This window comes from Perca fluviatilis, chromosome 9, assembly GCF_010015445.1.
Source record: "Perca fluviatilis chromosome 9, GENO_Pfluv_1.0, whole genome shotgun sequence".
NCBI classification, from domain to species: Eukaryota; Metazoa; Chordata; class Actinopteri; order Perciformes; family Percidae; genus Perca; species Perca fluviatilis.
Window position 1 is genome coordinate 14,024,456 of NC_053120.1, and position 26,845 is coordinate 14,051,300.

Sequence of the window (26,845 nt, forward strand, 5' to 3'; positions counted from 1 at the left end):
AACACAACAGCTCTTGTGTGCTCCTGAATAGAGTAGTACACAGTATTATTGGCTAGTGATTTAGATTATCCTCGTTAAAAAAAAGAAAGTTTTGATGTTTTTTTTTTTTTTTTTTTTTTTTTTTTTTTTTTTTTTTCTTTTTTTTTTTTTTTTTTTTTTTTTTTTTTTTTTTTTTTTTCTCTCTCTCTCCATTGTGTGTGGTCGGGCCTTTATCAAGTAGAGGCTTCTAATTCCTGAAGTGAAATCCTCTTAGGATCTATGCTCTATTTCTGTCAATGTTCTGGTCTTTTAAAATCTCCATAAGACCAATTTCATTGGCTGGAAGTGACACACACCATCCAGCAACAGATAGCTCAGTGAAGTGATCGAGTGTAGACCAGTGCAAGGTTAGCTACTGACACAAAGGGAGGACTTCACTGTGACTGTGGGAGGTAAGAAAAACTCTATTGCCATCTCTTAGTTTTGGAAAATAATAGATTGGACTCAGCTTAAACTCGTGTTCGTAATGTGTAGAAACAGTTTAGTTTTGAATGGATGTAATAGGAGGTAAGTTATTCTTGTTATCCGTATTATGTCTTTATGTTTTTACATAGCCTACATTTATTTGGGGACCATCATGAGTTTTTTATGTAAATGTTTTCATTTACACTATTTTACCATTTTAAGTATCATATATAGTATATGTAGAGGTTATACCAATTTTAGTTTCTTTTTTTGTTTTAAAGTAAAGGTTTCTGCACAGAATAAGAACAAAAAATTCTTTCTTTCTTTCTGGTACTGAATTTAGTCATGGGTCTGTGTCTAATTGAAAGTCAGCTGTTTACACTAGTTTATTGTCTATCTCTTGCTCACACATACAGAGTTGAAACACTTATGTGACTTCATTTGCTCATGCTGGAACTAACTACGGCTAATCTCCACTTGATTACACTGGATTTGGGGGGTTAGACAGGTGACCACAAAGATCATCAGACCAGATCAGCACTGTGACTGCACGCAGGAAGGAAGACACTAATTGAAACACTGGATAGGCTATTTTATCCAATGAGATATTGGCTCTGCCTACGTCACACACATCAACTGGTCCAAACACTGACCCCATTACAAAGCAGTGTGAAACCCAGAGTGCATTGAAGAGTGACTATAGAATTACATTTAAATGCATTGTACATTTTCTATATAAATGCTAAACAATCACATGAAATCACACATCAAAGTAAAGAACCTGAAATTATATATTCATTCATTTATTTCAGTTTTCCTAAATAAATGCATATATTGTGTTATGTACCCACATATATATTTCATTAAATAATTTCATCATTGTTGTTGTTCATGTTTTTAGTAGCTAACCCCTAGGGGCTAACAGCAAGCAGAAGAGGGATCTGTTGCAGATCAGTAATCCTCTTAGACACCATTAATTTAATTAAATATCATGGGACTCACTTGGTATAGCCTACAGTAGCTCTGTCACAGTGCAATGATTTTAAATCTGTAGCGATACATTTACTTTATTGAGAACAATGAAAACATTCAAACATTGAAAGCCTCCATAATGCCCACATCATTTGAATTACATCCTTTAATTCAGTCTGATTTTCAAGTTTTTATCTTACAGGTAGCGAACAAGAAAAATGTCTGACAGAATGATTGATTTGGAAGAGACCGCAACCCAAACAGGTGAGTAGAAGCAGTGTTTCCAAACATGATACAGGAAGTGAACGTGTTTACAACTTGGTGACCAGTTTTTGTGTTTGTGCTATCGGCAGTGGGTCTGGTCGATCTACCATATCATTGCAAACATACTGTACATTTCAGTTATTAGTCATTAAGAAGCCTTCTATATAAATTACCTTACAAACAGTAAAGCAAAAGCATTGATTACAGAGCAATCGGCTCTAAACGCATTATAGGAAGACCAAAGCAAAGTACAGTGTAGAGCTTCGGCAGTTTACCTGGCACTCTAATCTTCTTTATTTTTCGTAACAGTGGTGCAATGACTTCACTTCCTAGAGGGTTGAGATGAAGCTTTAATCCCTAAAGTAAAACAGGGCATAATACTTACCACTGACTCATAGCTGCACACTATCATTTTACAAAGGAATAAGCTATTCAAGCTTGAAATCCCACATATCATTGATTATTTGTACCTTGAGAGTAAAGTTTGAGAATGTTGCTTTTTAAAAAACCACATCCAAGTAATTCCTACGTATAGGATTGAATTGTGTCTGCAAACAAAAATGTCTTCCTTCTTTCTTGTCTCTATCAGCATTGCAGTCTTACTAAATAGTTATAGATATATACTTATAATAATAATAATAATAATAATAATAATAATAACAATAACAATAACAATGATAATACAAAGTGTATTTATATAGCACCTTTGAAATTAGAGTTACAAATCTAAATAAATAAAGAATTTAAAATTATAACAGAATAAACATTTGAATTAACAATTAACAAATAAAACCAAACAGGATTAAAACATAGTTCCAATTTAAGACCAGGCTTTCAGATAAAAGTGAGTTTTAAGCATGGATTTAAAAGAAGCTACAGAGTTGGCTAGCCTGAAATACACTCATCATCACTACCCTTTAATAATTAAATACAAAATACTGTTTGCCTTCTCCATAGGTCCAAAAGGAGTCATCAATGACTGGAGGAGGTTTAAGCTGGAAAGTATGGATCAGGAAAACTTGCCACCTGCAAAAAAGGAACTGCTGAGACAAATGTCATCCCCGAGCAAGCCAAAAGATGACACCAGATCAAACCTTAACCGCAAGGTACAACAAAACAGACCACATCATTAAGAATTGCAAATCATGCAATTCCATAGCCAATATAAATTCTAACTATTGTTTGATATAATTTTTTCAGATGAGTGTCCAAGAGTATGAGCTGCTTAAGGAGGAGGATGAGGGATGTCTAAAGAAATACAGAAAGCGGTGCATGCAGGAGATGCATGATAAACTCAGCTTTGGGCCCAGGTTTGAAGGTGTGCATGACCTGGCCAGTGGAGAGGCCTTCCTAGAAGTCATCGAGAAGGAACATTACAGCACGGTGGTGGTTGTCCACATCTACAAGGTTGGGGTCAAAGGTTGTGAGGAACTCAACAACTGCTTTGACTGCCTGGCCACTGAGTACCCCACTGTAAAGTTCTGCAGGATTGATGCCGTCGCATCCGGTGCTTCCGAGCGGTTCTCAGATGAGGTTTTGCCTACGCTGCTGGTGTACAAGGCTGGAGAACTATTAGGAAACTTCCTGGCCTGCACGCAGCACCTAAACGAGGAGTTCTTCGCCACTGATGTGGAGGCCTTCCTCAACAGCTATGGCCTGTTGCCAGAGAAAGAGCTGGCCAGCATGGAAGATGAAGAGGAAAACGATGTAGAGTAAACAAAGAGTTTGCCTGCTGAGGAAGAAAGAAAGCTGTCTCGGAGGGCTGGATAGAGAGCAATGAAAGACAATTCATGATATCAGACAAGTTGTTCTTTTGTAAAGAATAGTTCTATAAAAAGCTATAACATCTCCACTAGTTCACTAGTGTTTGAGGATTGCTCTCTAAAGGATAAATTTTACAAGCAGTTAGAGAAACCATGATGTCCCACATATGGGTGCTCTCAAATATGATGTAAAGTAAGGTGAGAAGATAGAGCGATTCTTTTTGAAAATATATCACAAATTACCTCTCCACCACCCAAAGAAAAGCCAAACCAGCTAACTGTAATTTAAAATAATTACAATATTCTTTTTTGTAACAATAGACAATATTACATGCTGTAAGTACTTGTAAAAAATATTAATTTGAATACTTTTTTGTAGCATTAGTTTGGGTTGATCTGTACAAAAGTTATTTATAAATCCAGGGTTTGTACAGAGTGAAATCCTCAAATGTCAACAATATTTAAACACATGTATACTGTGTAGGTCTCTGTGGTGTTTTTGCCATGATTTAAAAAATAAATACTTTAACAGGCTAAGTAGGACAGGGACTAAGAAGAGGCAAAATCATTATGGATGTGGAAAAAATTTTGTGTAAACATGTCTTCCATCTGTCCAGTACAACATACGCTTGCTTCTTAAGCCAATGTGGTGTCTGGAAAAAAACATTCATGAGCCTCTGGTATTTTACCATCAACAGTGAAACATCATCAGTGAGGAGTTCATCCATGTCTGTGTATTTCCTATTGTGAAAGTGGGAGAAAGTCATGGAAATATACAAAAAAGAAATCAGAGTCTTGGGCTTTCTTAGTGACTCAGCACGACGGTCAATATCATCATCATCATATTTGATTTTATTAAGGATTTGTTAACTGCGTGTTGGAATATGTTGAAACATAGCCTACTATAGATGTTGTTAAGAATAAAAAAAATAATAATAATAAAATGACATAAAATAGCAAAGTTTTGCATTGCATTTCATTGATGTATGATACTAGATGGTCTGTTGATTAAACAAACAAGATACAACGTGTTCACTACAGAGCTTTAAAGGTGCTGATAGGTGGAATTCTTTTACCTTTGGACAGCGCCAGGCTAGCTGTTCCCCCCCACCCCCTGTTTCCAATCTTTGTGCTAAACTATGCTAACCAGCTGCTGGCTGTACCTTCATATTCAGTGTACAAATAGGAGAGTGGTATCAATTTTCTAAACTCTTGGCAAAAAAGTAAATAGGCCCCGTGAGGCAAATGTGTGTACAATCATTGTATTCAAAATCAAAAGCACCATCAGAAGAAACCTTCAAAATGCACGCATGCATGCAAGGTTACATACCACTGCAAAAGATGTCTCTCTAATCTCATGTTGAAGCAGGCTGTCACATGTTAAATAATCTCATCTGTTAGTACTGTAGCATAGACTTGACTCCACTGTGACCCCAATGAGCTGCAGGCATGCCAAAACCACAAAATAAAAGCCAATTAAGATTTTTAAGTAAAGACTTGCAATACTAACCCACAATCTTGATATGTTGTGAATCAAATGAACTTGCCTCATATATTTCTACTGAAAATGACACACACACATCCACTGCTACTGTAGGACACAGAGGTTTGTTATGAAGGTAGACCATTATAAATTCTTATAGAAGGTATGTGTAAAATTCTATTATTAATACCGAGCTCATTCAACTTGATGATAACAATGATGATCTCTTCACTTGCCAGGCAGTCAAAACAATATAATTGTTTATTTTTGCTTTTGCTTTTCTCATCATAATATCAGATAGCAGCAAGTAATGCTTAATCAAAGAGTGTTATTTGATCCATAGTGCAGAGATTTATGCTGAGGTAATCAGGCCAATCCTTTTACAGGATTAAGGTGGTAGCTTTGCTAGTAGGCCTAGCGGTATACTGACTGTATTAACACCTGTTTAGGTCCAAAGACAAAATAGGGTTATAGTCATCTCAATCCCACTGTTCAACTGAATAATATGAGGTTACACAGAGAATGCCATCTTTATACCTTTGCAAAGCACTTCAAAGCATGATCTTAGGTGTCTACTTTTATGTGGTTTAATGTAAGTAAATTCCAATAATCTCTGACATGTTGCCTGCAAGGAACTCTTGATTTCTAATTACTCAAAATGTAAGAGCTAGTGAACTATGACACGCTAACACATATTTCTCTGAGGATATACATGTGTTTGTGTTTTCACAGCACCGCGTCTGGCACTACTAGCATAGCCTGTAGCTGGAAACACCTCATTTTCTCACAGTAGCGTGTCTAAGATTTATCAAAACCTTTTGGATACCACCCACAGGAGCTTTCTGAGGAGTGAGAGGTTTTCCTGAGGTGCCCAAACATGTCAGCCAGACTGGCTGCTGCTGACCTAGACTACAGCACTGTATGCAAGAGTGGAAGCCAACTAGCCAAACACTCCCATTCTGACTTCAAACAGTGCATATGTGCCACCACTGGCCCACAAAGTTCACATCAACTAAAGGAACTTCTACAGTACCCAGGAATATGCCTCCAAGCTTCAGTCACACTTCACAGAAATGTACAGTACTGTAAGGGCTGCATTCTTCCAACAGGGATGAGGGTTCAGTGAGTGCAACACAAGCCACAAGGGTCCAGGCAAGGGTTGAGAGAAGGTTCACTTCAATACAAGATGACTCCTCTGTAAACTCAGAATAAACAATAAAACATTAAGAAGTGAGGAGGTGTATTTTTGCCTCAATATTCTGTAGAACATTTAGGCTACATAAGCATAGGCGTCTTTTAGCAGGTTTACTGAGTTATCTGGATAACTACGAACACAATTTAGAACAGCTTTTGTGTGTTTCAGGTTTTATGCAGCAAAGTTACTCAGTGATCTCAGTGAACTTTCTTCTTGGATAAGGCCACAGAGCATGATTTGACTCAGCACTCCCCTCAAACGAACATTTACCTCACTGTTTAACCCTGCAATGACCACCTGATTCCACCCCCATTTCTAACGTTTTGATTCCCCCTTTGTTTATGCTGCTTCGCTAATTGGAGAACTTTTTTGATTTTTGTGTTTGGACTCTTGGAAAGCCCAGCTGCCACGCTCTAGTTCACCCACATAAAAAACAATTTCCCTGAGGTGATGTCACGACACGGCAGTGGAGACCTGGTTGGAGGCGCGCATGGCCCCTGTGCCCAAATATGGACAGCGGGTGTGGGTGAGATAACATAACCACAAACTGTGCTCACTGGCTGTCATCATAAATGTAAACCTCTTTCAAGTTACTTTGTTTAGATATTTGTAAGTTCGTCATGACTCATTGTTTTGAAGGGATGTAAATGTTATCCTATGACTCAATTTCTCCCGATGAGATTTAACTTGTACGTAGTTAAAAACTACTTTTCATATGAGTGGAACGAGAAGATACAACGCAACCACTACATCAACCCAGAATACTATCGTGTTATTGCTAAAACAAAGGTCGAGTGAGCAAACAGTTAAAGAAAACAAGAGGGGGGATGTAAGCGATAAGAATCAGAGGTATGAGGATGAAAAAACAAAGCTGTAACCACTGCAGAAAATAAATTGCAGTGTACATACCACCCCCACATCACAGTTTACCTTTGGGTTGGTCTTATGGTCATTGTCACGCTAGGCTGACTGGACAGATAGATACATGAACTAATGCAGGGATGTGGGAAGGGATGGGTGGAAGGATAATACTGTCGAAATCATTACACATCTAAAGTTCTTGTCACTTCTGCATTTGTTTGTCGATGTTGTAAAGGAACTTGTCAGCACAACTCAACTACCTCAAACACCATAGATTGCAGGGTGTCTGTGTCCATGCTTCTAGGCTTCCCTCTCATGACAAGTGCTGACAACAACCAACATGGTTGACTCAGATTAAGAGGTTTGCACAGCAATGTTGCTATAGGTTAATGTACATCTTGGTATCCAGGCGTGACAGCAGAGTGTAATAAATATAGTTCTGCTGCCTGTTCGTGCAGTCAGACTTTTGTACCATTGATGTATCACCTTGGTTATGAACCAATAAACCACTGAGGTATTTGTCAAAACTGGCCCAGACAGGGTCTAAATACCTACCAGGTATGTCACCAGGGATGCAGTAAATAAATTACTTAAACTGAGGAAGTAATTAAAGCCCACACAATCCCACTTAAGGCGTATCAATATAACTAAAACTATTAGTTGCTAGTTGCTGTACACATGAAAAGAAAACATGTTTTTTAGAGAATCACTCTTCAAGAACCTCTTAGGAATTAAAATAAAAACCTGCTCTGCTTTAACATTTTTCACATAGTCTGCTGTTGTAGCCCTACATTGTACAAAAGTGCACTTTTTATATTATAACTCATGTTTGAGTATGAAGCTTTAAAGGGGATGAAGACAAGGTCAATAATTTTGAAATCCTTCAATGACAAAATTAGCAGTCATTGTGAGAATATATTGGATGTGTTCAAAGCCAAGATATTAAAACTGAGGTCATTAGTACAATCCCCAGCTTTCGCAGTGAACAAAAACAAAAACAAAGATCACAAAAAAATCACCCTTTTTTTATTTATTTAAATATTAAATAATAGTTTTTGTAAAGTATTTCTATGGTGAAATATTTCAAAGCTTTCACTTCACTGACAGATATGTAACTAAACCCTTTTTTATTTGGGCGGCACAGTGGCTCAGTGGCTACCCTCACAGCAAGAAGGTCATGGGTTTGATCCCCAGTCTGATAGGATGGGTTAAAATGCAAAGACAGATTCTCACTACGTTGTGCTTCCTGGACCCCACAAATTTCCAGAAATATTCCCAAGGATGTGACCTCTGTGTTTTCAATGGCAGCTACAGCCCTGTGTGGTTTCTGATACCATCATCATCATCATCATCATCATCATCATCATGATCATCATCATCATCATCACTATCCTGACCTTCTTACAGGTGCCCTGCCACACATATTTCATTACTTTGTGGTAATGTCTGAAGTTCTACCATGGACTCTGTAACATTTCTTGTGGAAAAAAAGCTAGCCAATGAGAGCCTGGCTATCAGCATCCTTTATCCAGCGCAACTGGGCGAGCTCATGAATAGTAATCAGCTCAGGCAACACCACATCAGACTGACCTGAGAGCTTTTGTAATTGGCCTGATTTCTCCGCTTATTTCTTTTCAGTGGCTAGAGCTGACAGAGGAGGTAGCAGTTCATTTTCACACTCACGACATAACACAAACACATATGGATCTAACATATTTAAAAAAAATGCAAGTAAAAACGGTTTTGTGTGGCATGCAGGGCACCTTTAATAACATTGTAGGGAAAGTTGCAGGAATGGAGAATGAATAGAATCATATTATCCAATCTCAATGTTGTCGATGGTGAAAGGTTTGCTACTGTGGTTTGTGCTGTGCTGTTTTGTATTATATTGTTTTTCACCTAATTGTAATATAACTGGAATTCTGTCAAAGGTCAGTCTGCTTGGTCATCTCTGGACTTCCCAGGAGTGCACAACTTAAGTTTATCCAAAAACCTCCTTTGCTGAATTACATCATCCTTCTGAGTGACACACACACACACACACACACACACACACACACACACACACACACACAAACTGATACTGTATAAATGCACACCTGCACACGCGCACGCGGCCACACACACACACACACACACACACACACACACACACACACACACACACACACACACACACACACTAACAGCTGTCTTTAAGTAGGTGTTGGCGCCATCTGCTGACCATCTTCAACTGAGGGAATATTCAGTCAACACCAGATGCAAAGGACAAATAATATTAATAAATGAATGGTTTTAATCCATAATGATATTCAACTAGTTATGTTAAATGAAATGCCGACCTACAACTGTTTTTAGTGTATTCCTGACCTTGGAAACAGTACTTTAACAAAAAATATGAATCCAACCCGCTTACACTTTCTTTTAAATAATAAAAAGCTAGTAGGTAAGTCAATATCAAATTTCATATTTAGGTCTGGGGTTGACAACGGAGCTAACTCCATGACAACTGAACAAACTGGATACAGTTTAGAAGAAAAAGCTAGTAGGTCCCAATTTAAATACTGTAAATGAACTGAACATGTATTGGAGTCTTGGAGTCTAGGAATAATGCAATGCAGGTATTTTGCAAGACTTTTTAATATTCAAACTGTATATCACTGATTTTCCCTATCATATTTATTCATTTATACGAATCTGCACACTGCATTGGCTACACATGCTTGTTTCTGAAGTTTAAATATAAAAAATACAACTCCCATAATGCTTCAGGAGAATTCATAAGTCAAATCGCAAACTGCGCCTGCTCGAACTGTTGTTGTCGGAAAAATGGCGGCACTGCTGCTGCAAGAGTTGGAAGGTTCCGAGATATCTAAGCTACCAAAAACAATTCAAAACAAACTCGATAAGATTTTTTCGGATCAGCAGTATGAAATCGATTATTTGAAAGCACAACAGGAACAATTTCGTGTTGACAGCGGTATGCTATTTCCTGGTATAATGTTTGCTAGCGATGCCAGTGTGCTAGCTAGCGAAATGTTTTACTTTAGCTACTCGTGCAAACATGCCGGTTAACGGAACACAGTTAAAGTTATTTATTTGTTTGCTTTTAACTTACTAGCTAACACATTATAACCACACTGTTAATTGTCTTAGCTATGTCTTTTAACGACTTTGGGAATTTGGACCAACGCTAACCCTTGGCAGCACTGCAGGTTAACCACAAGTTGACGCTAATGAGCTAACGTTAACCTACTGAGCTAGCTAGCGTTAGCGTTGACAACGTGACATGAACAGTAATAGTTACTGTATAAAGTATAAACACTAGCGTTAGCCAATTAACCATTTACCGTTTCATGTTTGTGATTGCTGACTTTTTTACAGAGCAACACTTCTTTGAAAAAGTTAAACAACTTGCCCAGTGTCAGGAAGAATTTGTGTCCCAGACTCAAGAACATCTTAAACTGAAAGAGGAGTTTACTAAGCAAGGTAAAAGTGAACTTATTGCAATAGTATACACGGATTTAACTTGACTTAGCTTCTCTGGTTGGTATTAATTAATGATATCGGCTATCTCCAAATCTCCCCTTTTAGAGGAGGATCTTAAAAGTGTGCGTAGGAAAAACAAGGAATATGAATCCGCACAAGAAAGGCTGTCATCAGAGCAGGTAAGGCAAACAAAATCAGCCATCTATTCTATGTCTACGTATTACGGATTTTGTAATAATTAACACAAACTATGTCACAAGTTGCAGGGACGCTTACTTGTCAGAAGAAGTAACATTAGTGCTGTTAAAGTCAGAGATGTCAACACTTGACTCAATTAACTTATCTGCTCATTTTAGTGCAGTTTTTTCTGTATATTTCAGATATAAGGACTGCATTAGTTTGCTATATGTTTCTGATTCTAACAAGCCTCTGTCAAAACTTTGATTTTTAACAAGCTACACAATGCTTAACCTAAAGTGTCTGAAACCATGTTTGCTTTTTGGTAAAGTAAAAGCATGATAACATGTCAGAGGTATATTTGGGTTTTGTGTCTTTGTACCAGCCACAGTGGAAGGTGGACAGAAAAGTTAATTTGCAACTCTGCTAAGGGTTATATTGATGTCACCAAAATTCAAGTAATTGCAAGTAGTGCTTAATTTGTATGCGATACCAGCAATTACTATGGTTAAAATAATGCTTCTCTTTTTAGACTTTGCTGTCAAAAGCCAAAGAGGAACTGGAGGCAGAAAAGCGAGAACTTGTGCGAACACTTGAAAGGAGATCCTTGGAAGTGGAGCATTTAAATGGTATGGAAGGATGGATTAGTCTGGAGACCTTTACAACTTTTTATTGCTGTTCATACATACTAACCGTCACTTCGACATGGAACTTGTTGTTTCTGTTGCTCCACTAGATGACTTCCGGCAACTCAATGATAAATTGGTGGAGGTCAACACCTCTAAGATGGCCCTGCAGATGAAATTGGATGAGCTTGAATCAGCTGAAGTCAACATAAAAGTAAGCTATGTTGCTATTTTAACATAAGCTATGTTGCTATTTTAACATTGATTGAATAATATATTTACATCAGGTTTGTCTTTCAAGGAAGTGACTTTGAAAACAGCTATTAGCTTCTGTTATACTGCACGTGTTTCCTTATAAACAAGTCACTGAATAAAGTTGGGGTGGTTTGCTGTTACAGTACAAGGAGAAGCGCATGGAACAAGAGAAGGAGCTGCTGAATGGCCAAACATCTTGGCTGAACGAGGAGTTGAAGGCTAAGAGTGAGGAACTACTGTCCTTGTCCCGACAGAAGGGAAACGAGATCCTGGAACTGAAGTGCAACCTCGAGAACAAGGAAGACGAGGCATGTCTCTTTTTTGTTTACATAAAGATGTTTATAAAGCTGAATGACTTGGAGAAAAAAGCAATGAAACCATCAGCAACTAATACAATGATAATGATAGCATGACTATTTCATTTGGCCAAATTACATTGCATTATATATAGAGCTAAGGTGTGATGTCCCAACCATAGACCAATAGTTGTAAATAGACATGGTACATGGTGGATGCAGTCACTTACTGCCCAGTTATGGACGATTACCATCATCTCCTGTGGTCATTACTTAATGTGTTTTGTTTGTGACTTTCAGGTGAACAGACTCCAAGACCAAGTGGCCAGTTTGAAGACTTCAAGTGAACACCTTCAGAAACAGAATGAGGACATGATCAGCAAACTAAAAGAAGTATGTGTGTGTGATAATTCTTACAGCCTATCCCACGTTTTCATCCTGTCTTGGTTTACAGAGAAACAAGAATTCCATTGTTGTCATGTACTTTATATTCTGCAACAAAGTGATCAATATTGTACACTCTTTGCTCATTCTAGGCCAAGGAACAACAAGCTACCATGGAGGAAAAGTTCAGAAACGAGCTGAATGCCAACATTAAACTTTCCAATCTATACAAGGTATGTATATGTATGAGAGCAAGCTGATGTGATGCAGTACTTTGTACCACCAAAACATTTACTCCCAGGGATTAATTTCAGTTTATGTTCATGAAGTATCACTTTTTCACATTTTCAGAATATGCCAGAGCATCTCGTGTCTTTTGGCTTATTTGTTTAGATGAGATTTTTAAACATAGTCCAAGACAAAATAAATGCTACATATTTCTTTCACCTCGGATTTTATATTTACCATTACTGAAATTATGTACTGTGTATTAGATAGTTCTTCTTGCCATTTATTTTTTATTTTTTTTTGCCAACTCTAACGTTGTTGTGGTGGCAGGGAGCAGCAGCAGATTCTGAGGCAAAAAGTGAAGAGCTGAGTGGGGCAGTGGAGGAGCTGCATAAGCTGCTGAAGGATGCTGGAGAAGGTGCGAGGCAATAACAGAATGACCACATATTCCATTTTTATTATTTAGTACTTCTTCCTAGACGGGGAGAGTCTGAATATGCTTAATTTAGTTCCCAATTGTTGGTATTCCCTCACGTTTGCTCTGTTTACTCTTTCCGCCATAGCAAACAAGGCCCTTGAGGAGAATTTGCAGGAGATGAACGGTGCCACAGACAAAAGTGTTGCTGAGCTAAAGGAGAGGATCCAGGGTCTCGAGAAAGAGCTGGACAATGCCAATGAGCTGCTATCAAGTTCTAAACTTAGAGGTCTGTTGGGTTGATTCTGCTACTTTCTTGAATTTAAAATAAGCCATTATCAAGTCTGGTAGGGATGTTCTTTAAATGACCTGTGATCTCTCTACTACTTTTTGAATGTCCAGGCCCTACTGGTACATCTGTGCTCACAGAAGAGCAAATGACAACCATGTCTCCAACAGCAGCTGCTGTATCCAAGATAAAGCCCGGGATGAAGCTGACGGAGGTTTGTGCAACTGATTTTCTTTTTTGGGGACAAACTTTTTATTGAACAATTTGAACAATTTGAACATTACATTACGAACATAGTGCCATTGCCTTGCCGTTAAATAAATAGATAGATAGAGGAGAAATACAGGACAGGAGATAAAGTAAGCAAAGAAAAAAAAGGGGGGGGGGTACAGACATTTTCCAGACCCACTAGTGGGAACTCGTTGCATTAGATGACAGAGTCTTGCAGTCACACAGCATAATTCACAGTAACCCCTTTATATACGAGAACATTTTATGTCCGAAAGAGAACTGATAAGAGCATCCCAGGCCTGCACAGTAGATGCTCGCGCTTTATGTATGACAGCCAATGACCTTTCTAAAAGCAATGTCTCTAAAATGATTTAGCCATTCTTTTGCCGACAGGATGTCCGGGGAAAACCATGAGTGTATTATGGTCTTCTTAGCGGCAGTCAATCCTGCAAATATAACTTTCCTCTGTGCCAATCTGGTGTTGCCACTAAGAGCGGAGTCATCATTGAATAGAAGTACGGGGGGTGGTGCAACTGATTTTTAACACCAAAATTACTTTATTATTAACCTTATTAGGATCTGAGGGAATTCCTTGTGACAATTGGTTTTATGTTGATGAGGTGCAATGGACTGCCACAATAGATTTCCAGTATTACTTGATGTAATGCAGTCTATAGACCATATTAAGGTCAAGCTTATGTTTGGTTTTATTTTAGAAACACCTCAGTGTAAAACGAGACCACACCACACCATTATGTGTTTTTTGACAATGTTTGTTATAGATTTGCTTGTGCTAATTAATTCAGTTTTATTAAACCGTTTGAACTAACAGTGAGCCCAGTTGTCTGCACTGCTCATGTTTCCCTTCTGGACTATTTTGCTTTGATACGAGCTCTCATCTGTATTTTCAGTTGTATAGTGCATATGTAGAGAGCCAGGAGCAGTTGCAGCTGGAGCGATTGGAGAATAAGCGGGTCAACAAGTACCTGGATGACATTGTGCAGGAAGTGGAAGCAAAAGCCCCTATCCTCAAACGGCAGAGGGATGAACATGAGCGCTTGCAGAAGTCAGTGGCCAGTCTTTCTGCCAAGCTGGAGCAGGCTGTTAAGGTTGGTTATGCAGACAGGTTAAATGTATATTCAGTGGAATGTGATTTTTCCATTAGATTGCATTGCTGTTTTTCCTCCATTATGTTTATATTATTGTTTACTTCAGGAGGTGCACCGTCTGCAAAAGGAGGCTGATGAAGCTAACAAGCGCTCCTCTGTTCTGGAAAGGGACAACCAGAGGTGTGAACTGCAGCTGGGAGACATGGCTCAGCAGGTGGGTGCTCACTCTCTTAATCCAGTTTAAAGGATAATCCTGGTCAGATTTCTCCAAATTCTTATTTTCCATGCTAACCATGGTCTTTCCTGCCAGGTGCGCGTGCTGCTGATAGAGCTGGAAGAGGCTCGTGGAAACCATGTGGTTCATGAGGAGGAGGTGAGCTCAGCCGACATCAGCAGCACATCAGAGGTGATCAGCCAACACTTGGTGACCTTCCGTGGTGTAGAGGAGCTGCAGAAGCAGAATCAGCGTCTTCTGGTGGCCCTTAGGGAGCTCAGTGATGCCCAGGAGAAAGAGGAGTTTGAGGCCACTGGCAACAAGTATGTTAGAATGAGTGCTGCTGGGTTCTTTTAGTTTCTTTGTTCTTTTGTTTCTTGTAATCAATAACGGAATTGTAAGTGAGGTAACTGGCTTTTTTATGTGATGTCTCGCTATCCAAATTCAGTGATTGGTAACAACATTGGGAGGAAAGAATGCTAAAGAACAAGACTACCAAGCATTAAAAACACCCAAACATGCCATCTCAATTTACATTTATATTCATAAATTTATTATTTTAAGTAACCAAAGATGTCAATCTGTCAGTTAGGCTAAGAAAGATGATCTGTTACAGACGTGGTGAACTGGAGAAGAGTTTGGAGAAAGCCAAGATTGAGCTGGAGTCCCTGAAGGAGCAGCGCGAGCAACAGATTAAGATGACTGAGTCCATCGTAAGGCAGAGGGACATGTACCGCATGCTGCTTGCTCAGGCAACCGGAGTCAGCTTCCCTCAACAAGGTAACAGACATGAGATAAACCAAGTTATATACTACTGACACAAGACAGGACATCCTGTACATGCACATTTAACTGCTTCCATTATGGCACCAAGCAATTTTTTGTATTTCAGTTTCAGTCTGAGGACAATGGCTTAAACAGTGATTTGGCTGAACTTTTGAGGGTTTTTCCTTAAGGTACACCACCTGAAGAGTTCTCCCTGGCCTCCACCCCCCGACGCTCACCTGCAGCCATTCCCACCCCAGGAACTCCCACTGCACTTGTCTCCATGGCAACAGAGTCTGCTGAAGCCTTGGAGGCCAAGGCAGCTTTGCGACAGGTGAGCAAACCACGATATAAGGCATCTTCAAGTTTATTATCTTAGCAGTCTTGACACAGTCTTGACAGCCCATGGTGCATGTCAAGCAGTGCCCAGCACATGACCCATGGCAATAAATCAATTTTAGTTATTTTGCTTGATGTTTACTGTAAAGCACTCCATATTCAGATTTCTCTGTATCAATGAACATATCAAGGCTATCTGTGAGTCAGTATTTATGGACATTGTCACTCACTACAAGCACACATTCTACTGATGAGCTTGGCTCACTCGTTTTCCATGACTGCCACTAGATAACAATGTGTCTATGTTGACAGATCTGCATTTACTACACATAATTATTATGTGCCCAAAATATTATTACCCTTTTCTGGCAATGATGCTAGAGAATGAATTGGAGTGAAATGACCAAGTGCAACAGTGCCAAGTGGGCAAACAAGAATGAAACTAAATTGATTAGGATTTAGGTTTATTTGGTTCTTATTTTATTTAAAGTAATCAGAAAATGTAAGCGTGTATGGCACTAGAGTTGCAGACCCAGATTTCACTGATGTGATTAAAGAAGTATTTTACAGATAGAAAGAGGGCCTTTAATAAAACTAAAACTATACTATCTCCTATGTAGTAGAATGGCGCAAACATTTTTTAAACAGGTGCTACATAGCCAGAGAAAAAGGGCTGTGCTATTCCCTTTCGCTCAACAGGTAGAAAACCTACAACTACCAGAATGTGCTGCACTGCACCAAATAAATGCTCCCGCTGGTGGGTGATGTAATGCGTTAACGTCACAGAATCAATATGGCGGCCAGCTGGTAACAAACAATCTTGTCTGACAGTTAAAATGGTAAGGCGAGAAATAGGTAATGCATTAAAGAATCTTGGATTATATTTGATCAGCACTGCCTTGTTTTACGATTAATCAGTTTTGTCAGCCTCCGTTTTCGCAACAGGAAACAGTATGGCGCCCACTTCCTGTTGACAAACGCATGAAAATGGTATTTCTCAGACGATAACTAAACTCTAAAAAAATAAAAATGTCTGGTTGCATCTGCAGTTGCAGGAGGTGTTCTCCACCTATAAGAAGGAGCATATGGAGAGTACCAAGGCACTGACAGAGCAGAACGAGAAGCTTCAGGATCAGATCTCTGACCTTCATTCACAGAATGCCAAGATATCCACCCAGCTAGAGTTTGCCTCAAAGAGGTAAGTTTGAAAAACCTTCTTCTGGTTTACTCAACACTAAATGTGTTTAAAGAATACATAGTAGAGTACATAGGGCACTAAAAAGTTAAAACGATCTGTCTGTCTCAACAATATCAGGTATGAGATGCTGCAGGACAACGTTGAGCGCTACAGGAAAGAGATTGCTTCCCTCAGAGAAAAAGGACAGAATATGGCCACTGCCTCACAGAAGCAAGAGCAGACCATCCACACTTTGAATGAGGATCTGAAAGCTGCCAAAGAGAAACTTACCATGGCTGAGGTTTGTCTTTGTTCCAGCAACCTTTTATCTTTTTCGTGGTGATGTTTGTGCCTGATTTTGTTTTCTTTGCATTTTTATCATCATGATTGCAGTGGTGCTCAATTTGGTTTTCGGACTGCTTGAGGAATAGTAGAGCCATCTAGAATTATCTCCTCCTGTCTCTTAGGGCCATGCTGAGACCCTGCGTAAGGAGAGAGACATGCTGAAGCTAGTGGAGTCCAGGCTGAATCAGGAGAAAGAGTCCATCATGAGCCAACAACAGAGCCAGAGCCTGCTGCTGACCAACCTCCAGGCCATTCAGGTAATCTATAAGTATGACTGTCACTCATTGTTTCACACACATAAACACAGTTCAAAATTATAACTACTGTCCTCTTCTAGGCCACTCTTGAGCGTTCAGAGACTGATACACGTCAGCGTCTAAACAGCCAGTTGGAGAAGCAGGAACGAGAGATCTCCCAGCTGCAGAAGAGGCTGGAGCATGAGGTGGAACAGCGCCACCTGCTCAGCAGAAACCAGGAAGTAAGCATAAAATGAATTGGTCTGCTTGGTGCTAGTATACACAATGGTTTCTCCTCAGTTATGTCTGCCTAAGTTATGTGCAAAGGTGTTGTGGTGTACTGATAAATCAGTACTGTTTACTGGGTTTAAAGAACAGTTTAATCTTGAACATACCACCTTTACTACAACAACAACAACAAGCTTAATTGTCAATGTTACTGATTTCTCATGCACAGATCCAGTTGCTGGAGGCAAAGAGGCAGCTTGAGCTACAGCTACCATTACACCAGAAGACCAAGGAGCTGCTGAATGCTGCTGAGTTGGAGCTTAACACACTCCGGCTGCAGCTAGGCAGCAACGAAGCACGTCACACCCTGAGCTCCCCCACCACGTCCATTATCAGAGGTTGGCACAACAAACCCACACACAAACCACCGCAGACGTACATAACAAACAGCACAAAACACAGAGGAATCCCTACATGTACACACCTAAATGTATAGTATTTCCACTGGTTGTTATCAAATCCCATGACCACATAAATGTAAGCAAAATATATCCTAAATTAACATCACTGGAAGTCAATTTGTTTATGGCTTCTCGTAAAGTCCCTGTCTGTGTAATTACTGTGCACTGCAATCACCATTTACATGCTAGTTTGCATTTTTGGGAATTTTATAAGAACACAAATAAATTGTCTATTTTTGTTGTCGACTTGACCTACTTTTTCAAAAGAAATATGCTAGGATGCTATGGTTTCATCTCCTGGTGTTATAACAATTTATATGAGACGTGATCCAGTAAAAGAGCCACATTTTTAGACATTATAAAATGTCTGAGCCACACTCTTGTCAAATGTTTGTGGGTTTTAAGTACATACTTCTAACAATGTACTTAGTCCATAATCCACCCTCCTTTCCTAAAAGCATACTATTATTACTTTTGTCCAATTTGGTCACTCACTTCTGCCCGTGATGCTTTCTGATTTCAGGCCTGCCGGGTTCAGATCAAGACAGAGAGGACCTACAGTGCCGCCTGCGGCTGGCTGAAACCCGGGCAGAAGAGCTGGCAGAGAGCCTCAGGGCAGCCACCTCCAGCATGGAGCAGTACAGAGCCATGGCTCAGAGCCTGGAGGAGTCCCTGGATAAAGAGAAACAGGTGCAAAACAAACCCAAACTGCCTGTCAGTGTTCCAACTCTCATAAAACCATTGAGTATAACCATAAAAACGTTGACGATTTTAAAATAAAACACCTATAAATACTACTACACTCCAGGTAATGATCTGACAAAAAATAAAGATCGTAATTAATTCCATTACACTGTAAGATATTTGAAAATGCAATGTTGAGAAATGCTGCATTTTCATTAAACTGAATTCTAACGTGCGGAAATTTATTGACACCACTTTCTATTGCAATATTTAATTTTCATATGCGGCTGCCTACTATTACCTAGAACCTCGCTGAGTTAGACAAGTTGTCAGCATGCCTCTTGCCAATTAAGCAAATAACAGGGCTATTTGTAAAAAAAAAAAAAAAAAATAGCCCTGTTTGAATTTGTTTTATTCTTTACCGCAAAGGTCATGGCATTTTGTGTTGGCTAGAATAAAGATTATCCTAAATATACACATTTTTATTTTTTATTTAAAACATGTCAAAAACAAACCTTGGTACATTTTTAGAGTTAATGAAGGTCATTGTTGTATGAAATATTTATATTTGCAAACGTCTAATCACCAGGTAACGGAGCAGGTACGCTCATCCATTGAAGCTCGTATAAAGGAGGCTGAGAAGCAGCACCGTAGGCTGGAGGAGAAGCTTCTGGAAGCAGAGAAAGACAAAGACAATTTAGAGGAACAGAAGAGGAGAGCCCTGGCCTCTCTGGAGGAACAGGTATATTAAATCCCACATTATTAAGCCAGTTTTACACATATTGATTCAAAATGCTATAGAGTTTTCTTCTAAGCACTGTTTTGGTGTTCAGTTTTATGCGACATTATACAAGTAAGGAACACTGTTCATTTTTAATTTGTTGTGTGTCTGTTAGATGAACAGTCTAAGGAACAGTCTGAGCAGTGCCCAGGCAGATCACCAGGCGGTGCTACAGCAACTGGCAGTAGCTGAAGCCCAGCAGCAGCAAGCTCTACAAGACAGCCAGGAGCAAGTAAGCAGCTATCACTATTACTGATAATCTAATTAAAATCAGCGTACCTGACACTGACCACCTTTTGGTTCCTTATCTCATCTATCTTTAGAGAATGTTCCCACAGAGGAAGCTGTGCATAAGCCACCGCAATTTCTTAAGTCAACATTTCCCCCTCTATATTTAACATATCCCTCTGTACAATTAGTTATATATTTAAAAAACATGTTTTGCTATTTTATCAGTAGAAGAGATTAATTACATCTTGTTATATTCTGTCAAATTGTATAAAATATCTGTATAGGTCTCCCTTCTCTAAATACCTATCTGAGTGATCACAAAGCACATTGAAACAAGTAATGTCAAAAACAGTTATTTCTATATCTCTTAGACATCTAGTAAACCAGATATCATGGTGATCTGGCAGTGAAAAGATGATCAATATTACTTTAACATGCAATGATTATCTCAAATCTTCTTTCCAATTTCCTAGGCTAAGATGGCAGCCGAAGCACAAGATAAGTATGAGCGGGAGATGATGCTGCATGCAGCAGATGTGGAAGCCCTGCAGGCTGCTAAGGCTCAGGCCCTGCAGGCTGTTGGGCTCAGACACCAGCTGGATGAGAGAGCCCAGAGGGTCAGCGCTGAGCTACTGGAGGCCAGGGTCTCCTGGGGGGAGCAGGAGAAGATCATCAAGGTGATTTGATAGACAGGATTAGATATAATAACCTAGTTTAAAAGCATTTATTTTGGGTTTGATTTAATCACATTTTACTCAAGGTGGTAATGATTATTTTCTCCAGCCGCTTGTTTTTAATAGGAGTGAGCAATAAGTTTTAATCTTAATTTCTTTGCTCATATTATAGGAGGAGATGTCGAAGATGGAGAGCCGCCATGAGGAGTTGCAGAGGCAGAACACCCTCCTGCATGAGCAGATCCAGACGATGAGCAGCAAGATGGCTGACAAGTTGCAACATGCTGCCAGTGAGAGTCCCATGAACATCTCCCTGACTGAGGAGGGCAAATCTCAAGACCAAGTCCTTGAGATTCTCAGGTAATGCATGTTTATTTCAAATTGCATTATCCTTTGTGTACTCAAGGAACCTTGCCAATATAATTTGTTATGTTTATTCTGCTTTATGTCATTTGGAAAAATTAAGCGGAGGTTGGATGCCGCAATCTTTACTAGTATGCCTTCCCATGGTCTTGTTCCTGTCCTTTCATGTTCTTCATCATTTTTTATATCCTTATTTGCTTTCCATCACAGGTTTGTGCGACGGGAGAAGGAGATTGCAGAGTCTCGTTTTGAGATTGCCCAAGGGGAGAGTTTGCGTTATCGTCTGAGGGTGGAGCACCTGGAACGCGAACTGAAGGAGATGCAGGACAGCTTGAGTGCTGCAAAGGAGAGGATGCAGGTATGTTTTTCTGCTCGTTTTTATTTATTTTCTTCTCCTGTCCACTAAAAAAAATCCTATCTGTGGATTAGTCAATTTAGTTGATTGTCAATAGGAAGACAGAGAATCTCTTTTCCTGGAAGTTTCATTGCTTTGTGAAAAGAAATCCTCTATTTGTTCACTTTCCTCTATGGAGGTCAAAGTGAGGTCAAGGACATTTTACTTAACGAAATACACGAGACATGAGTCTAACCTGGCCAATAGGACTCAAACCTACAGAGAGACCATATGTGACTAATAGCCCAATGCTAATCCTACTCAGGTGACAGCAAAGACCTTGTCTCAGCATGATGAGCTGATGAAGAAGACGGAAACTATGAGCATCCTGGTGGAGACCAACAAGATGCTGAGAGAGGAGAAGGACAAGATGGAGCAAGAACTGCAGCAAACCCAAGCAAAGGTATAATTTTTGATTTTATAGAAAAAATGAAGGTGTTGTATTTGATGTGCCCCCCTTTTTAATATGCTATGCACCAATGATATAATCTATTTAGCCAAATAAAGTAAAAGGACATACTCCTGTTTTTTTTTTACACTTTTAACCACTTCACTCCATTATCCTGGGATTATAAGATGTTACATTTTCGTGAAGTATTCCTGAGTAGGCCTCCAAATGAAGACGTTTCAGCTCATCTTCTTTGTGTTTCAGGTACAAAAGCTGGAGTCAGACATCATGCCACTGCAGCAGGCCAACTCTGAGCTGAGTGAGAAGAGCGGCATGCTGCAGGCGGAGAAGAAGTTATTGGAAGAGGAGATCAAGCGCTGGAAAGCTCGGACCCAGGTAAGGAAAAAGACTACAAAGAAAATACATAATGTTGTTTGTAAGATGGGGAGAAATACATCAGCCACATTTTTTTCCCCACCACTAACTCAAAACCTTTTCTCGTGTACTTTTAGCATTTGGTGACCCAGCAAAAAGATTCTGATCCGGAGAAGGAGGCCCATCTCAAACGCATTCTGCAGCTCACTGAGGACGGTACCAAACTTAAAGCGGAGGTTCTCAGGTGAGGGATTAAAATTAACTATTGAATTTAATTGACCAGGATATTAAGTGTCTTATTTAATTCCACCAGTTCCTTTTCTGCAACTTTAGTATCATTTTCACAATCTCTTTATTTCTCTCTATAGGAGCAATAATCTAACGGCATCTCTGCAAAGCCAGATACAGAACTTGCGTGAAAATGTTAGTAAGATAACTGATGAGAGGAATACTCTGAAGAAGGAAGTGGAGACCAAGAACCAGGAACTCCAGGAGAAGGGGCGAACTATTACCCAGGTCAAGAAGATTGGACGCCGCTACAAGACTCAGTATGATGAACTCAAGGTGGAACACGACAAGGTAAGAGCTCAGTAGCTGTTAATCACACTGCCTTATTCTTTAATCCAAAGTTTAAAACAAAAGGTGCATGGTTGTATTGATCTGTTCAATCCATTTTGAATAGTTGCCTTAAGCCACCCCTTTTGTGGTTGTTTGAGCATAATTAACCTTTGATACTGTGTATCCTCCAGTTGGTAGCCGAGGCTGCAGCAGGTCCATCCCAAGAGGAGGAGGCTCGTCAAGCCTCGGTTCAGGAGCTGCAGAGCCTCAGAGATTCTCTGAACCAGGCCGAAGCAAAGACCAGAGAGCTGGAAGGACAGCTGGAGAACCTCAACAAGGTTAAACCACACGTCACACAAGTTTCAGCTAACGCCTTCGACTGAACTGTCCACTTTGCAGTTAGACTAGTGTTCTTCTTAGCCTGCTGTCAGGGAGACAGGACATGCTTGTTGTACACTGATCGGGTTGCAAGATCATATAGCCTCCATAGTTAACCTTTTAATATCACTGCAAAAATGTTCTTGAAAAAAGTCTTATATAGACAGTGCTCCCCCAAATACGCTTGTTTTTTCTACATGCATAGATTCATTAGTATCATGTCTTCCTGGCCTGTGACAGGTTGTTACAGAGCGTGAGACTGAAGGGCGTAATGCCCAGGAACAGTCCTCCAGGCTGCAGGCAGAGCTGACCAGGCTGAGGCAGGAGCTGCAGGATAAAGCTTCTCAGGAGGACACGCTGAGACAGCAGATGACTGAGAAGGAGGAGAAGACCAGGAAGGCCATTGTTTATGCCAAGCAGAAGATCAACCAGCTCATGAGTGAGAAGCTGTCCTTCATATTACAATCAATGGACCCATAATACATGCCTCTTCTGTTTGCCCCTATTGTAGTGTTAGTACATGTTTCTGACCTAAATGATTTATGTCCAGGCTCCAAAGACCAGTTGCAGAAGGAAAATGAGGAGCTAAAGCAGCAGCGTGAGGAGCTGGAGGTGCGGGTGAGCGCTCTCAAGTCTCAATACGAGGGCCGCCTGAGTCGACAGGAGAGAGAACTGCGAGACCTGCGAGGCCAACAAGAGAGACAAGAGCAGAGAGACGAGCCACCTGAGGCAGGTCCCAGCAAGGTGGGAGAGTCTGCTTTAAAATCTTCACAAGCCACACATTTACAATTTTGTTTTCATTTTACAGAAAGTACGCAGCTGAAGTTTAACACATGTAATGGGTAATTTGCTAAACATGGGATGTCAAGAAAAGAGTTGGAACTTTCTTATCAGCAGTTATTGTTTACAAATAAAATCTTCTTTAGATGTTAGTTTTGTCAGTACCTTGCCATAAATTCCTAGAAACAACATAAACTTTTCAGCACTGTAAAATGTAACTTACATTTTCAGGTTTCTTAATGGAGTTAGAAGAGTTAGTTACCTCTACGTCATATGAAACAACTAGGAGGATTGTCCATGGGCAATGTCTTGAATACATAATTGATAAGTTGATTAGATTGGATCGGAGAATGGCAACTTCCTGATGTCTAAAAAAGCATCTCAAGTGGCATTGTTACAAATTTGGTGACTACAGTATCTTGATTGGTTCCCATCATGACTTTTGTCTTTCTTTCCTGATTTTCAGACCCAGGAACAGCAGAGGAGCACAGAACAGAGACAGATCAGTCTGAAGACGACCCCAGCGGCAGACAGGGGCAGGTATGATCCACAACCACAAAAAAATTGTTTCCACTGTAGTGCAACCTGCAAACTTGTCGCTTTTCGGCGAAAATCACCGTTTTGAATGGGGAAAATGTCATCCACATGGATCGTGTAGATTCGAAGAGTTTTTATTTTTTAGGGTGGGGGGGTGCTGATACGGCCTTAACGACTGTTATCTACCGGACCAAATAGCAACTCGGATTTAGGTGCCTTATTTAGATGCCACTTAAATGCCTCCACTTCTCTCTGATGCTCCAAAAACGGATGTTAGAGGAAACTGAATGATGTGTCACCTTTTTCAGCCCTTCTGAGTTTGCAGGTATGTATATAGAAGTGAACACATCATCATTTTTCCTGCCGTTCTGGAAGGTTTTTTAGTACACTTGCAGGGCTTAAAGTATTCCGGCATCGTGCCGGATCTCCGGCGTGCGGCCGTGAGGAAAAAAAAACAAAAAATAACTTGCATGCGGTTTAATATTTTCGAGTCAGTTGATTTCACATACCAATCATATAAGAGGAACGCAGCTCTAACTAACACAGGGTTGAAAGTAATCGGGCCTGGTGCCGGATTTCTGGCATATGAATATTTTAGAAAAATAAATAAATTAAAAAGTCCACATGGGATTTGTTTTTGATTCGCTGGGTTTAACCGATCATCGAACTTCCTCCTACCAATGAAACGAGTTCTAGCCAATCAGATGCAAAGTAGGGCAGGTCTTTGCCGAAAAGCGAGAGTGCGGTGTGGTCTCCGTGGTAACGCGGCTAAAAAAAATCAAGGCAAAGTTTATCAAACTTGGAGCATGTAGATACAGGCAGCTTTAGTTGAGAAAGTAGTTAAAACAAACTGCACTGGGCATGAATGGAAGACAAGAAGAAAAGGGTGGAGACGGGAAGCCGTTTAGCACTTGGTGCCTCAAACTGAGGGAGCCGGGTGCTTCTGCAGCGCATGTTCAAGGAAGATACTGGACGGCAGCAGCGGTAAGACAGGGCTTGCTAGTCACAAAGCTTCGGTCCGTGCACTCATGCACGTGTCATACAAGTACGTTACCGGCAACGACCGCTACTGCTGCAACTGTTCCTTTACTGACCGACCGTTATACAAACGATACGTGTGTGCACGTTCACTGTAGCTGTCTGAAGCCCAAACTGCCTTGACAAAGCTGTCTGTTTGGGCTCAGCATGGCAGGTATTTAAACATAACGGCCTTGTCTTAGAGTTTACATGTCTAGCTATATGAAAAGATAAACAATGCAACGTTTTTAATAAATGTAAATAAAGCAGCTAATATCAACATGGACAAAATCATGAATGTACTAATTCTCTTTTTTGATGATGACCTGGCCAAAGTAGTAACGTTTAGTTTTCACAATGATTCATTGTAGGATTATAATATTATTGCAATATGTGAATCCACATTGACTCTTTATTTAACATCTGGTTGGAAGAAGTAAAAATTGATCCAAAACGTTTTAGTTTTTAAAGATTATGACTTTTATTATTGTGTAATGTCAGAAGGACTTTAATTGTTTTGCCAGTCAAATTAACTTTAATGAGTGCATATTGAAATATTACACTGTTGGTTGGCAAAAAATGTATCTCAAATGCATCAGATTGATGCTTTAAAATATGGAATATTTAAAATTTCAGCACTTGCTGTGACTTGGTCAAGTCTTTCTTAAAATGTACATTAGTAGGGTCATTATTCATGTCCTGATCTTTGTCTCTGTCAGTGCCAGCACATCTGAGCCTCCAACTGCCAACATTAAGCCAACACCTGTGGCTACAGGCAGTAAGCAGCCTGTCAATCCGGGGAACAAACCCACTCCTAGAGCAAGCATCAGGCCAATGATTACCCCAGCTACTGTACCCACCCCAACACCCACAGCTACTGTCATGCCTACCACACAGGTGGAGACCCAGGAAGGTAAGTCTAGCTTCAGACATAAGCTTCCAATGTAGGAAACCAGCCTTAGGACTATTGCCCCTAAAGATGAGTGTCAAAAGTTATTCTAGTAAAGGACTTTTCACTGTGCGTGTGTTAAGTCTTATAAATGCAGCTACAGGCTCAATGGAAAGCTAAATCTGTTTTCCACTAACTTAAATCCTCTACAGCTATGCAGTCTACTGAAGGCCCACCAGTGGAGCATGTCACTGTGTACGGCAGTGCCAGCGGCTCGGTGCGGTCCGCCAGTCCCAACGTCCAGACCACTTTAGCAAGCCCCATGCTGAATGTGCAGCAGACCCAGACACAGGCCACAGCATTTGTCCAACCCACTCAGCAACAGAGCATGACCCATGCAGAACCAGCTAATCAGGAGCCATCACCTGTGGTCATTGAGGCAACCCCTAGCTCGCAGGTGGAATGGCCTTCAACGTCCTCCACTTCTTCTGTGTTTGGGACTGGTGAGAAACTAAACTGTTAAAAATTAAGATAATTTGGGTTTTTTATA

General features: G+C 40.1%; 2 protein-coding genes across 5 annotated transcripts in view; both read left to right on the forward strand.

Annotated features, from left to right (window-relative positions):
- Positions 1 to 299: 299 nt before the first annotated feature.
- On the forward strand, positions 300 to 4,404 carry pdcb (phosducin b). Of its 2 annotated transcripts, none has more exons than XM_039811908.1 (4): positions 300 to 431; positions 1,605 to 1,680; positions 2,638 to 2,786; positions 2,881 to 4,404. In XM_039811908.1, exons 2-4 carry the CDS (start codon positions 1,635 to 1,637, stop codon positions 3,394 to 3,396), a joined length of 711 nt encoding a protein of 236 aa, XP_039667842.1. In that variant the 5' UTR covers positions 300 to 431; positions 1,605 to 1,634; the 3' UTR covers positions 3,397 to 4,404. The 2 variants fall into 2 exon arrangements, with proteins under 2 accessions (XP_039667842.1, XP_039667841.1); XM_039811907.1 differs by having other exon boundaries at positions 301 to 431; positions 1,619 to 1,680.
- A 5,397-nt stretch (positions 4,405 to 9,801) lies between these two features.
- The window catches only part of tprb (translocated promoter region b, nuclear basket protein), a 31,294-nt gene continuing 14,250 nt past the window's right edge, over positions 9,802 to 26,845 (forward strand). For 2 of the 3 annotated variants that reach the window (XM_039810523.1, XM_039810522.1), the window contains exons 1-37: positions 9,812 to 9,962; positions 10,367 to 10,471; positions 10,577 to 10,650; positions 11,181 to 11,277; positions 11,385 to 11,488; positions 11,673 to 11,837; positions 12,126 to 12,218; positions 12,362 to 12,442; positions 12,768 to 12,855; positions 13,001 to 13,141; positions 13,255 to 13,355; positions 14,284 to 14,481; positions 14,588 to 14,695; positions 14,792 to 15,018; positions 15,312 to 15,475; positions 15,652 to 15,794; positions 16,849 to 16,997; positions 17,115 to 17,277; positions 17,444 to 17,578; positions 17,659 to 17,799; positions 18,015 to 18,183; positions 18,770 to 18,936; positions 19,520 to 19,672; positions 19,827 to 19,943; positions 20,416 to 20,619; positions 20,789 to 20,976; positions 21,190 to 21,337; positions 21,639 to 21,776; positions 22,026 to 22,157; positions 22,274 to 22,380; positions 22,505 to 22,715; positions 22,886 to 23,032; positions 23,313 to 23,511; positions 23,623 to 23,816; positions 24,319 to 24,392; positions 26,126 to 26,319; positions 26,508 to 26,798. In XM_039810523.1, the coding sequence (XP_039666457.1) occupies positions 9,812 to 9,962; positions 10,367 to 10,471; positions 10,577 to 10,650; positions 11,181 to 11,277; positions 11,385 to 11,488; positions 11,673 to 11,837; positions 12,126 to 12,218; positions 12,362 to 12,442; positions 12,768 to 12,855; positions 13,001 to 13,141; positions 13,255 to 13,355; positions 14,284 to 14,481; positions 14,588 to 14,695; positions 14,792 to 15,018; positions 15,312 to 15,475; positions 15,652 to 15,794; positions 16,849 to 16,997; positions 17,115 to 17,277; positions 17,444 to 17,578; positions 17,659 to 17,799; positions 18,015 to 18,183; positions 18,770 to 18,936; positions 19,520 to 19,672; positions 19,827 to 19,943; positions 20,416 to 20,619; positions 20,789 to 20,976; positions 21,190 to 21,337; positions 21,639 to 21,776; positions 22,026 to 22,157; positions 22,274 to 22,380; positions 22,505 to 22,715; positions 22,886 to 23,032; positions 23,313 to 23,511; positions 23,623 to 23,816; positions 24,319 to 24,392; positions 26,126 to 26,319; positions 26,508 to 26,798 (5,461 nt within the window). Of the gene's footprint in view, positions 9,963 to 10,366; positions 10,472 to 10,576; positions 10,651 to 11,180; positions 11,278 to 11,384; positions 11,489 to 11,672; positions 11,838 to 12,125; positions 12,219 to 12,361; positions 12,443 to 12,767; positions 12,856 to 13,000; positions 13,142 to 13,254; positions 13,356 to 14,283; positions 14,482 to 14,587; positions 14,696 to 14,791; positions 15,019 to 15,311; positions 15,476 to 15,651; positions 15,795 to 16,848; positions 16,998 to 17,114; positions 17,278 to 17,443; positions 17,579 to 17,658; positions 17,800 to 18,014; positions 18,184 to 18,769; positions 18,937 to 19,519; positions 19,673 to 19,826; positions 19,944 to 20,415; positions 20,620 to 20,788; positions 20,977 to 21,189; positions 21,338 to 21,638; positions 21,777 to 22,025; positions 22,158 to 22,273; positions 22,381 to 22,504; positions 22,716 to 22,885; positions 23,033 to 23,312; positions 23,512 to 23,622; positions 23,817 to 24,318; positions 24,393 to 26,125; positions 26,320 to 26,507; positions 26,799 to 26,845 lie in introns of all 3 variants that reach the window. The other variant, XM_039810521.1, reaches the window with a different exon arrangement.

Coding starts and splice junctions, on each gene's coding strand:
- pdcb (XM_039811908.1), top strand. CDS start 1,635: ATGTCTGACAGAATGATTGATTTGGAAGAGACCGCAACCCAAACAG. Junction 1,681..2,637: donor AGAGACCGCAACCCAAACAG/GTGAGTAGAAGC, acceptor CCTTCTCCATAG/GTCCAAAAGGAGTCATCAAT. Junction 2,787..2,880: donor GATCAAACCTTAACCGCAAG/GTACAACAAAAC, acceptor TAATTTTTTCAG/ATGAGTGTCCAAGAGTATGA.